This window comes from Grammomys surdaster, unplaced genomic scaffold (genome assembly GCF_004785775.1).
Source record: "Grammomys surdaster isolate TR1022 unplaced genomic scaffold, NIH_TR_1.0 239, whole genome shotgun sequence".
NCBI classification, from domain to species: domain Eukaryota; kingdom Metazoa; phylum Chordata; class Mammalia; order Rodentia; family Muridae; genus Grammomys; species Grammomys surdaster.
The window spans coordinates 4,430,171-4,442,776 of record NW_021604684.1 but is presented as its reverse complement, the minus strand read 5'-3'; the positions used below and the strand labels follow the sequence as shown (position 1 = coordinate 4,442,776).

Sequence of the window (12,606 nt, the reverse complement as noted above, 5' to 3'; positions counted from 1 at the left end):
GTAAACATCTTGGGAACTTTCTGGCACATAGCTGGTCTGCAACCAATGGATGTACTAACACTACAGATTGTTCCAGAAAAAAATGTGTGACCATGAAGAAAGAGTCAGGCCTTCCCTCTGAACGTCTGAGATGACCCCTAAAGAGAAATAAGCTAGTTTGAAAAGACCATGGCTGCAGAGACAGGGTGTGCATATGATGTTCTTCATATCTCTTAGTCTCGAGATCTCTCAGAGTCATTGTGTGAAATAAGAAATGATAACAGGAAAAAAATCCACCTGGGTACAACTGTTGTTTTGGGCTCTGTGTCTTTCTCAGTTTCTGATTGCCACTAAAAACACTTGAGATGATTTATAAAGTGGAAAAGGTTCAAGTTGGCTAGCCTTGGAGTTTTATAGTAGAAGACTGGCTGGCCTGCTTGTGCTGGCTGGCCCTGTGGTGAGGCTGCTCTTCATGGAGAAGGCAGCTCCTGCTGGACCCAAAGCACTTATCTTACGGCCTCAGAGAGTAACAGAGAGCAAGAGGCATGAGTCACGGCCCACTATCCCCGTCAAGAACACACTCTAATGACTGGAAGTCATCCAACTAGGTCCCATCACCTAAAGACTCTGCCACTTTACAGTAGCACCACTCTGGAGAGCAAGCCTTTACTGCATGACCCTTTGGAGAACATTCAGGATCCAAATTTCAGCAGGCTTTGTCAGTTGTATGAAACCTAACATTTACTTTTGTTTGAAATAGAAGCATTGTAGTGCAGTTAAAACCCAGCCTTAGAACCACTCTTCACTGGTCAATGGTGCCTGCTGTGAAAATTACTTCCTTAGGGAAGACATGAACAATCTCCCCCTCTTCTTCCTATGGGCCCAACCACAGACCCATGTACAATCCTATAAAAGTTCACCCTGGGGACCCAATGAGTTTGTTAGGCTTACTTAAAGAGAATGAGTGAAGGTAGGTATAGGTGACCACAAAGCAGTCACATTGGTGAGTCCTCTCCCATCAGGGAAGACATCTTCTCCATGGCAGCACAGATGGCATCCTCACCTCTTTTTCTTCTCAGCCTGAGTTCTATTAGGTCAAAGTTGCATTCACACAAATGGCTGGGAAGAATGGGTGGATACACAGAAGATCCAGTGTCACGCCCTACCCTCTTCCTTCTAAAAGGAAATGTCAACACAGAAGCTGATTGGGATGCTACCGATGTGCAAATATGCTCAGCTGATCTTATGAGTACAGTGGCAGTGTGGCTCAGGGGATAGCACCTTGAAACAGTTGGCTTTACCATTACACTTTGATGTGTATTTGCACATGGATGCCCTCAGTGATTCTCAAGCTTATAATTAATGCATTTAGATTTTTACCTCAGATGGTGCTGCTATGCATTATCTCTTGCCTATGAATATTTTGGAGACACTATCAATTGAATCACAGGAAAGTTGGCCTCTAATCTTAGGCTCAACATAGATTTTGTCTTCTTTATTTCAAAGTATACACAGACTAGAAAGCATAGATCTGGTTGCTCGGTGGCCCACACCTTTGGTATTACTTTGGAGAAAACAAGCACTCCCAATTCCAAGATGTGACTAATAACAACGGAGTATTTTGTTGTACCTTCCAGGGCCCCCCATGTGTGTCTTTTTCCCATCTTGTTATGTGCAAGTTCCACAGGGTTCCACATTCTAGATATTAACAAACACTGTCCCAAAATGTTCTGTGCTGTGGATTTGGCTTGGGAATTAAAATGTTTGATCTTCAGCACTTACAGTCCAGCTCAAAAAGTAACCAGAAAGTGGACAACAAGTCCCCCAACACATGAAAGATGACACAACCCATTATCAACTCTAAGATGAAATGAATGCTGAATCTCTCAGTGCAGAGGCAACTGTTCTGGACGTTTCTGTAGGAAATGGATCCCTGGTAAGAAGCCAGAAAGACTTCATTCTGTTTAGTCACTCATGGTGGGGTATCATTTGGCATAGGGAATTTCAGCATGTCGTGCACAGCTTATCTTTTCCAGGACACTTTAATCTTACTAGTGGGCATTTCCCCGACCCCAGCTGAGTGGCCTGTGTGAACTCTGGGTCTCCAGCAATGAATCTTTCCATCTTGGAGAAATGCACGTGACTGAAATCTCACTTTCTCCTCAGTAGCTGCTTCTTCCCTCTTTCTCTTTCTTTTATTTAAAAAGAAGCATCAGAATATTTGAGCAGAAAGGATAACAGGTAAGCTTTTATTCAGTTGCTTGAAATTTCACTGAGAGAGCTGACTCATGACCAAGCATCTAGTTTTTAAATATTTCCCCATAAACAGTGGAGTCAAGCTTCTGCGGCGCAGCGGGGGTGACACCGGAAAACAGCTGAGATCACATTAAGAAGACTCTGATTTCTACTACTACAGAGAGAACAAGTGCTGAATCTTGATAAATAACAGGAAAGAAACATTGTCAAAGTTTTAATAAGGGTGTCTGTTTTGCTTTCATGTAAATTCATAATGCCCACACTACGCAGAACATAAATAAGCATTTACAAACACAGAAGTAGCATGTCAATAAACATAACACATTGAGACTTTTTCATGTCAAAAGTCACAAACTTACATTTATACAGCTGATATTTTCAACCAAAGTACTGTGCAATAGAGGCAGCTGTTGGGAAGTACACTGCTCAGATTGTACCAGAGTGACAAAGTCTGCAGGACTCTACCTAGTAGTCACTCTGTCCCCACTTAATACCTGCCAGACAACTCACAGATACCTCCCAGGGGATAGAAACAGATGATCTCTTTGAAGGTTTTCCTCAGTTCTTGACTCCGGAGGGCATAAATGAGAGGGTCGATGACGGCGTTACACATGATCAGTATGAGATACAAGTTAAAATGAGACATGAAGCACACGCAGTATGGATTCTGAGGGCAAGAGATGTAGAACAGTAAGTGGAGGAAGAACGGGGCCCAGCAGACAACAAAGACTCCAATCAGGATGGTCAAGGTAATTGCCCCCTTCATGTTGGCACCCTGGCGGATGGTACCTGTGCCTGGGAGGACAGCAATCCTCTTAATGTGAAGCCTCGCCATCAGGAACATGTGGACATAGAGAGAGGCCATGAGAACCAGCATGGTGAAGAACATGGAAATGAGGCAGATGATGACAGCGCTGCTGTCCGAGTAAATGATGAAGAGGACGCCTGACACCGTGCAAGCTGCCCAGATACAACTTATGATGATCCCGACCCGCCTAACCGTCATAATGTTATGGTACTGGAGCGCGTAAAAGATAGTGAAATACCTGTCCACTGCAATGGAAAGCAGGCTGCAAATGGATGCGAGCAAGGAGCTACAGATCACAGAGTCAATGACATTATCAATATTCACGGTGAAGCTCTGGGCGTCCGTATCTGTACTGTTTAGCAGGGTGATGACGATGGTTTCCGACCCATTCGAAACGCTCACCAGCATATCGGCCACAGCCAGGCTACAGATGAAAAAGTACATGGGTGAGTGCAGGTTCTTGTTCTTGGCTATCGCCACGATCACTAGAATGTTCTCCAACAGGCTTATGACACCCAGAGTCACAAACACCTCGGGGGAGACAAAAAGTTGCTCATAGCATCCTCCGTCTGAGTGCCCCTTCCCCAGAGACTCGCTGGCATTACCGTGCAGCCCGTAGCTGCTGCGGTTCCAGAGGTGGAGGGAAGTATACATGCCATGGTGGTGGGTGGAGTTCATCTTCCTGCAGCAGCTGGATATGAATCCTCTTTGAACTGATCCAACCTCCTGGGTCAGGGAAGCTCGGAGTGATCCTCTCCCTTTCTGTATGCCTTTAGAAGTTGGGAGGCTGCAGTTGGCACCTGCTGTGAACAGTCAGAAGCAGCGGAGCTTGCCAAGGAGTTGTTGGTCTCTTCTGGGTTCGGTTCTGCTCTTCATCTCTTTAGAAGCTGGCGCTTCTGAATGCTCATTCTCGGTTGACCAGGCTGCAGTTTGCTTTTGTTCTCAGTGCCGCTTTCACTTTAGTCGTAGTATTTACTCGGGGTCTTTTCAGAGTGTGTTTCCTGAGAGCCTCTGTACAGCTGGAAGCCGCGTCTGCATCTGCGCGCCCACACTTCCACCGCAGCCTCTCAGAAGTTCAGCTTCCCGAGCATCCCTGTGAGCCAGAGCAGCCTGGTGCAGGCTGCTGATTTCTTATGGTTATACGGAGGTGGGGTGAAACTCTTCTGAATGGCTCCTCCTCTGCTTCCTTCTGACCAATCCATGTTGAGTGGTTCTGAAACATTGATCTTGCACAGATAGATTACAGGGCAGCACCTGGGGCAATGGCCAGGGCTGCTGGGGTGGGAAGGAAGCAGCAAGTAAGACACTAGATTTTCCTTTCCAAGTTATAAGAGAAATGACTTGCTTGTTGGAGCACATTCTGTGATACTCCTGAAATCTTCGGGAATCAGCCAGGCTCATTCCTCCTTGAGACTGAGCTGCATGTGTGCGCGCAGATAAAAAAGAAATGAAAAGCAGCTGTCCTGGCTCCTAAAGCAGACTGCCCCTCTCTGCCCAGGATCCCGACCCCCCACCCTCGCCCCCGAATGAGCGAAGGTTCAGTTGGAAAGACTAGAAATACAGGCAGTACTTAATTAGGTAGATGAGTATGTTGTGAAGAATTACAGCACAGCCAGGGATTAAGCCCGGGTTCACTTCTTGCGTGCTGGTAGCTGTTTCTCCATTTGTAGTTTCTGCTATAACAGCTGGAAAAGTTTTCATTCCCAGTATTTAAAAAGTTCAAGTGGCATTAATAGAAGCATATTGATTGTGAACTTACGCAAATCAACAACGTGACAATATTCTGCATGTTTTTTTTTAATTTTGTTTGTTTCTTTGGTAGGATTTTGTTGTTTTGTTGGTGGTTGGTTGTTTTTTAAAGATAGTGTTCTGTTTTTTAATTTGTTTATTTTTTCTTCCACAGTTGGGAGCATCACAAACTGAAACTATAAACACTTCGGTTATGTGTTTACTGAGGCCAGGGTCAGTGGGTGCACATTCATGTGTGCTGCTTTGAAGAGATTGCAGCTTAGCTTTGAGCACGCCCCACACACTCCCTCCCCCCCCCCCCAGTGTGTGTGTGTGTCTGTGTGTATCTGTGTGTGTGCGTGTGTGTGTTAGAGATAATGCTAACCATTGCTTTAGAACACTGTTCTAAGTCAGTGTTGCCATGCAAGTATGGAACTGAGTAGGACCTACTACTGAATTCTGGCTAATAGTGCAGAAGTCGGTACACACTAGGTCACTGTCCTCTTGATTCTGCTCTTTCTCCTATCTGGCAAATGACTACAGAGTTTCTAGATGCTTTATGTTGTAGAAGCCCCCTACTAAAGTAACTGTGCCGAAGAGAGCTCCCCTCTACATGCCTTCCATCTTGAGCTGACCAACTACTGTGCATGTGCTAGGAACAAGGGACAGCTTTCACTATTGTAAACTCCCAAGTGGTACAGCTGTTACAGCAGCTGGCAGTTATTACCTCCAGACACTTGACTAGAGCCCTTGAGAAGAATGATTTACATATTTAGTTTCCTTACCACACTTTCTCCAATGGTGAGTTATTTAACCAGGAAATAAGTGATAGAGAAGAAATCCACAGAGGTATTTAAGCATCACATAGCTAACTGAATAATCTTTCTGAGTAACACTTGCCCTTGTGCCCCTCCTCTGGGAGGCATAGAGTGCATGTAGTTTTCATAGCAAAGAAAGTATTTCCTAATCCAGCATCATGAAGGTTTATATTGCTTTATTGAAATTGCCTGTGACAGAATATTACTCCTATAGGTGTGACATATGAGGTGTTCATAATAACTGGCTCAAAGAATTTCACACAAAAATAACTTTTAATGGTCATTTTTTCTTCTACATATGGTCATACTTTATTATTTCCTTTCCTGCTTCTTTTTATTTTTGTTCAAAACTGGACATATTCAGTATGTTGCAGCTATTCTAGAAACCATATTTACCTCTCACATAAAGTTTTTTGTTAATGGTGGTTGGTTATCGTTGCTTATTCAGTTACTTACGAGAGAAGTCTGCACTGCTCTGTCTCATGTGCCCAGTAAATCATCTGATTTGTGATCTTACTGGTCAGTGAATGATGGATGAAGGCAGCTACAAACAGGAAGTCTCCCAGTCTTATGTGTTGGAGCAAGCCTGCACTGTGCCACCCCGCCATGGTGACCTCCCCTCCCCTTAGTTCTCTGTTAGCACAGAGGAGAAATCAGAAGTGAGGACTTGAGCATTCTTAGGCTCTTTCTTGACCTTATGCATAGCTCTACAAACAGCAGAACTTTTTATATTCTCAGAGCTCGTTCTATCAGTCTCTATGGAGACCCTGTTTCCTCACTTGCCTTTAAATTTTTCAGTTCTTTTCTCTAAGTTGTGTCCAATATGTCAGGCAACCATGAGATTAACAGTTGCTTCTAGTGCCATCGGGGGGAAAGTCTATTCTTAGAGGACACATTCCAAGTCAGCAAAAAGCCCTGGAAGTCTGATTTGGGGGTTTCAGCTCAGGTAGGCTGGGTTGTTTCTCCATAAAGGAGATAAAAGATTTCTAAGGACTTCCAAGTCATGTTGCCTCTATACTTCCTGGTTAAGAGATGCTTTTTAGTGCCTTTCTGGCAGTTTATTTTCAAGGATACAGACAAAGCTGGTTAAATGCCACAACGTTCACTTTTTCAACTTTCTGTAATTTAGCGATTTACTGGCTTCATCCTAAATTGCTTGGCGCATTAGTTAATTGGTTTCATGTTGTAAACATTATAATGCTAACAAATGTTGCTAGTGGTGTGGATTTACCTGGTGAGAGATTTTACACTAGTCCTTACTTTAGTATTTTTACTAAGATTGTTTCTCATCCTTACCTTTTATATTAAAATAAATTAGATTAATCTCTATCAACCCTCTCCTGTAACAGACTTGTTGATGAGATGACTAAATACATATTTTGTAGTTTAAATTAATATTATAAAAGCTTTTCATACAAGAAATAAAGTGATAAAAAGACTTGGATGAAAATTTAAATATGATAATGTGAATTTTAAACTAATAAAGTACACATTAGTAACAAAATGTCTGCATACTTCCTTTTCTATCTTTTCATGAAAAGGGCTTTGGTTTTGGACATTGGGGTTAAATGAAAATCTTATAAAATCCAATACCTATAAAAACTCATTTTTATTTATTGAGTATAAATTTAGATTTATGTAAGCCATGCTGAAAAGATTACCTACATTGAAGTAGACATTTTATTCATCTTCTATTTCTCCTTTATACTGTGAACCAGAACTATACAACCAGCCACGTCACAAACACTAAGAGTATTTTGAAAACTTCATATATGCAACTAAAATATAATAAACCAACCAAACAAACAAAATGCTTCAAGTTCTTTATCTCTACTGCTAGGAGTCTCAGCTACAGTCACCTTCATAGACTCTCTGGAGCCTCCCCCACCCCAAGTCTCTGGTACATCCTAGAGATGCCCCCCAACTCACCCCTGATTTTTATTCACTCTCCCTGCCCTCTCTTCCTGGCTCTCCCTATACCTAAGTCTGCCTCCTTTCCCTCCCCATCTCCTCTCCCACCTAGTTCCCTTCTTCCATATAACTCCAATAACTACTTTATTTCTCCTTCTGAATGAGATTCATGCATCCCTCCTGAGCCCTCCCTGTTACTTAGCTTCTTTGGGTCTGTGGATGGTAATATGGGTATTACTTAATGACTAATATCTACTTTATGTAAGTACATACCATGCATGTCCTTTTGGGTCTGGGTTACTTCACTCAGGATATGTTTTCTAGTTGTATCCATTTGCCTGCATATTTCATGATGTCCTTGTTTTTGGTAGCTGAGTAGTATTCTATTGTGTAAGTGAGCCACATTTCCTTTATCCATTCTTTGGTTGAGGGTCAGCTGGGTTGTTTCCAGTTTCTGGCTATTTTAAATAAAGCTGCTGTGAACATAGCTGAGCAATTGTCCTTGTGGGATGGTGGAGCATCTTTTGGGTGTATGCACAGGAGTGGTATAACTGGGTCTTGAGGTAAAACTATTTCTAGTTTTCTGAGAAACTGTCAAGCGGTTGTACAAGTTTGCTCTCCCACCAGCAATGGAGGAGTGTTCCCCTTGCTCAGCATCCTCTCCAGCATGTGCTAACACTTGAATTTTTTACTTTAGCCATTCTGATGGGTGTAAGGTGGAATCTTGGAGTCATTTTGATTTGCATTTCCCTGATGATAACGGACATTGAATATTTCTTTAAGTGTTTGTCAACCATTAGAGATTCAAAGGTGTAAGGACCTCAACACACCCACAAAACCTCCAACCCAAAATGTGTCCTACATATAAGAAATGCAGGGACAAAGATGGAACACAGACAGAAGGAATGTCCAACCAATGAGTAGCCCAATTTGAAAACCATCCCATGAGCAAGAACCAATCCCCGACAGTATTAATAATAGTCTGTTATGCTTGCAGACAGGAACCTAGCATAACTGTCTTTTGAGAAGCTCCACCCAGAAGCTGACTGTAACACATGTGTAGACCCAGAGCCATGCATTAGACAGAGCTCAGGAATCTTATGGAAGAGTTGGGGGAAGGACTGAGGAACCTGGAAGGGATAGGGACTTCACAAGAAGACCAACAGTCAACTAACCTGGACGCTTGAGTGACTGAACCACCAACCAAAGAGCATACATGGGCTGGAGCTAGGTCCCCTGCACATATGTAGCAGATGTGCAGCTTGGTCTTCATGAGGGTCTCCCAACAACTGGAGCAGGTGCTCTCCATGTCTCTGTTGTCTGCCTGTGGATCCTGTTCCCCTAACTGGGCTGCCTTGTCTGAGAAAGGATGCACCTAGTCCTGCAGAGACTTGATGTGCTAGGGTGGGTTAGTTCCTGGGAGAGGAGGCACCCCCCCCTTATTAGAGGAGGAGGGGATGGGGAGGTGAAAGGGCTACGTGAGGGGGGACTGGGAGGGGACTGCAGTTGAGATGTAAAGTGAATAAATAAATAAATAAGTAAGTAAATAAATAAATAAATGGAAATTTTTTAATTTAAAAAAGGAAAACTCAGGTTGTAACTTATTTCTGTCCTAGGAAGAATATTTGCCCTACATTTTATAACAACATAAATGAAACAGTTCCAGAGAGAAACATTTACCCAACTACAGCACCCATCAACACTATTTTTAGACATCATTAAAAAAATTTTTTTCCACCTCAAAATAGAGGGTACCAAAGTTAAATCATTTCAGAAAATGTTGCCGATTCGTCTCCCTCCTGAAGTTTGAAGCTGGCAGGAGCAGGTGATGTTTCTGAGCTCTCCTACTGTAGAAAGCTGCTTAGCTCCGTCCCTTCCTAGAAGACTGAGGTGTGCCTTCCCTCACTTCGCTCCTCAGGTTTGTACCATCGCATTGTGTTCCGCTACAGCAGTTGTTCCAAACATGAGTTGATTCCAAACTTAAGGGATGCCAGGGAACATTTCGAACATGTGGCAGTTTGAGGGTTTGGTTTTGTAAAAGTGTGCATGAAATGGACCTGGCTGAACTGAGGCAAGATAGCACCCAGAGGACACCACCCAGACACCAGAGGTGACCTCGACTAACACTGCCAGTTCCATGAGCTCAGTCAAGCACACAGGGGCTGAGACCCTATGAGAGAATTCCTGAAACGTCCATAAGTAACTCACAGGCCCTTCCCTTCTTAAAGTGTGCTGTGGTAGACAGTGCCTGTGTAAAATGCAGTTGTGGTAGACTGTGCATGTGCAAAACACTGTTACTATTTTTCTTTATGTCTTTGAATTGTGATGGGATGTTTTCTTAAATTTGTTTTGTTTTGTTGGTATTTTCTATTCCATTCTGGCCACAAAACTCTCATTTTTAAGTTTTATTTTAATATGACTTTTTTTTCCAAGCCTAACTGTAACCAGCTTTATTAAAGATACTTTTCATAAACAATCATGGTATTTCAGGCAGGACATGGGCAGACAATCAATGATATACAAGAACTTCCAAATTCCCTTCTTATATAGACTACCAAAATCAGAAAGCCACTATAAAACCCAATGAAACCTTCATTCAATGCTTTGAAAACGGGGAGTAGCTTAGAGTGAGGGTTGACAGTTCACATTAAGGATGTTGTTTAACAACTTTTCACAAGCCGACCCTGACTTACAGGAAATGAACATGACAGAATTATCAATCTGAAGATCCACAATCTTTTATAAAAGGAACCAGTGCTCTTCCGAGAACACTCAGTGATGTCACTGTAAAGTCCATATCGCCCAATAGGCTGGAAAACCAATTTTGGGGGCCAGGTTCCAACAGGTTTCTGGTCTTAAGGGAATTAAGTCTGTTGATGGTACAGGGGGAAGAGCATATAAAAATGAATTCAGAGTTTACCAGACCACAAGGCAATTTGTTGTGTCTTGGTGGCCACCTACATCAAGACCAATACGTCTCTCCTGGAAGCCAACAGAAGCCTTTCAAAATTATCAAGGAAAGAGGTTTTTGTCCTCAATCCAGCTTGGGAGATTATTTTGTTAGTGACACATGATCCTTCCCCCCGCCCCCAACAATGAAGTGTTCTGTGTGCTAACAATATAGCTTTAAAAAAAAAGTAAAACAAAATTCTGCATTTTTATAAAACTTGATAAAAAATAGTATTTCAAACTGTACAGTCACCAGAAGTACACAGTTATCAAAAATGCACACACGTCACTTGGAGTCTCCGGCACCTTCCGCTTTCTGTGCCTGGTCTGTTTTGGCATCTCCATTTTCTGCAGGATTATTCGCATCCTTGCCCGAGTTGGCTTTCCCCTTCTTCCCCTTGGGTACTTTCTCTCCCTTCTTTGCAGGGGCCTTTTTAGGCTTGGGCTCTGGCTTTGGAGGAGTAGGTTTAGCAGACAATCTTGCAGATCTTCTCTCGTCCTTCACCTTGGCTTTGTCTCCTGTACCATCCCCTTCAGCCTTTCTTTTGGGCATGGTGGTGGCAGGGGACATCGGCGCTGAACGTGGGTATACAGCGGCGCGGGCATTTGGTCCGTCTGGGGGTCGTCCTCGCAGCTTCTTTTAATATGACTTTAGAACATACGATTATTCTAGGAACATGTATGCCATGTGACGGACAAACTAAATATACTGTGATTTGGTATATCTGTTCACTGAATCACATTTTGGGATACATTGGCCAAATGACTCTAACTATAAAAATTGTGCTTATTTAAAAACACTTAGCTGAGCATTGTGATTCAGACCCATACTTCCCCTACCCAGGGTGCCAGGGCAGGAGGAATTTCATGCCTTTAAGGCCAGCCTGGGCTACATAGTGAGTTCCAAGCCAGCTTGGACTGCGTTTGTGAGACTTTGTTTCAAAGACTAAGTTCAGTGAGATATCTTGATAGTAACCATGTTTGTTGCCAAACCTGAAGACTGAGTTTGGTCACCAGAACCTCATGGTAAGAAGAAAAAACCCACTGCCACAAGTTTTTCCTAACCTCCACACATACTTCTAAACACATTCACAAAACAGGCACCCCACACACACAGACACACGGACACACACACATACACACACACATATGCTAAATGTTTCGTAGATTAGAGTAAAGTTCCAACGACTTACTGTAATTAAAAGTAAATATTCTAAGTTGATACACATGTCTAAGTCCCATGGCTTCTTCTGTCTCTGGAATTTTGCCTTTAGAAGGTCACTTCAGACAGGAGACAGGAGGCACACAAAGGGGAAAGAAGGGAATGTCCTCTGGTGTCCTTGCCACCTCAGCTGTCAGTGTGGCGGTTTTTCAGTAGGAAAATCTCATTGTCACATTCCGCCACTCTTGACACTTTGGTAAAAGATTCTTTTCATTAAAGATTCTCCCAGCTGGGAGCTGGAAGGTTAAGGCACTGGACTCCAGGAGCTCCAGGGAACCCAGCTGTGTGAGGTAGGGAAGCCACTTAACTCCACTAAGCTTTAGTCTCTTCCTGTTGTAAAGGGTGTGATATCTCGCTGTGGGATAAATAGGAGATACTAAGGTCTGGAAAGCACTTAAGGCCCTTGAAGCAGGTGCTATGTACATTTAAAACGTCTATTAAATAAATAAATAAATAAATAATAAATAAATAAATAAGGAAGTGTTTAATGAACACTGTATGAACCATGACTTAAACCATTCTTTATAAACACCGCATGTGCCCATGATGGACCTGTGCAGCATCCTCAGTGCACAGCTGGTGGAGGCTCCCACTACCCTGTGGGATGTGAGGCTAGGAGCAATATGGGAATACAGTTGAGAAGCTAAGACCTGGGCATCATGGCAGCTAGCGGAAGATCTCCAGGTACACTTTATCACTGCCGCGGATCCCAACCAGTGACCATCATGGAAGGAAAACAAACAAACAAACAACAAAGCAGATTTAAGGCCATAGGCAGTTAGATAGTAAAGAATGTAGAGGGCAGGGAACAGTCAACAGGTCCCACCATATAATAGCAGAGTTCTCTCATAGATCAAACTGAAGAAGATTGCCTCAGCTTGGCAGGAGGTGATGCTGTTGGTTGTTGTGATAAGAGCAAGAACAGGAAAACAAAG

The 12,606-nt window shown here is 43.0% G+C and overlaps 1 protein-coding gene and 1 pseudogene across 1 annotated transcript; both read right to left on the bottom strand.

Moving 5' to 3' along the window:
- Positions 1 to 2,247: 2,247 nt before the first annotated feature.
- On the bottom strand, positions 2,248 to 4,128 carry Mc4r (melanocortin 4 receptor). The gene has a single exon (XM_028774316.1). It carries the CDS (start codon positions 3,719 to 3,721, stop codon positions 2,723 to 2,725), a length of 999 nt encoding a protein of 332 aa, XP_028630149.1. The 5' UTR covers positions 3,722 to 4,128; the 3' UTR covers positions 2,248 to 2,722.
- A 6,523-nt stretch (positions 4,129 to 10,651) lies between these two features.
- On the bottom strand, positions 10,652 to 11,002 carry LOC114626797 (annotated as a pseudogene).
- Between the last annotated feature and the right edge of the window lie 1,604 nt (positions 11,003 to 12,606).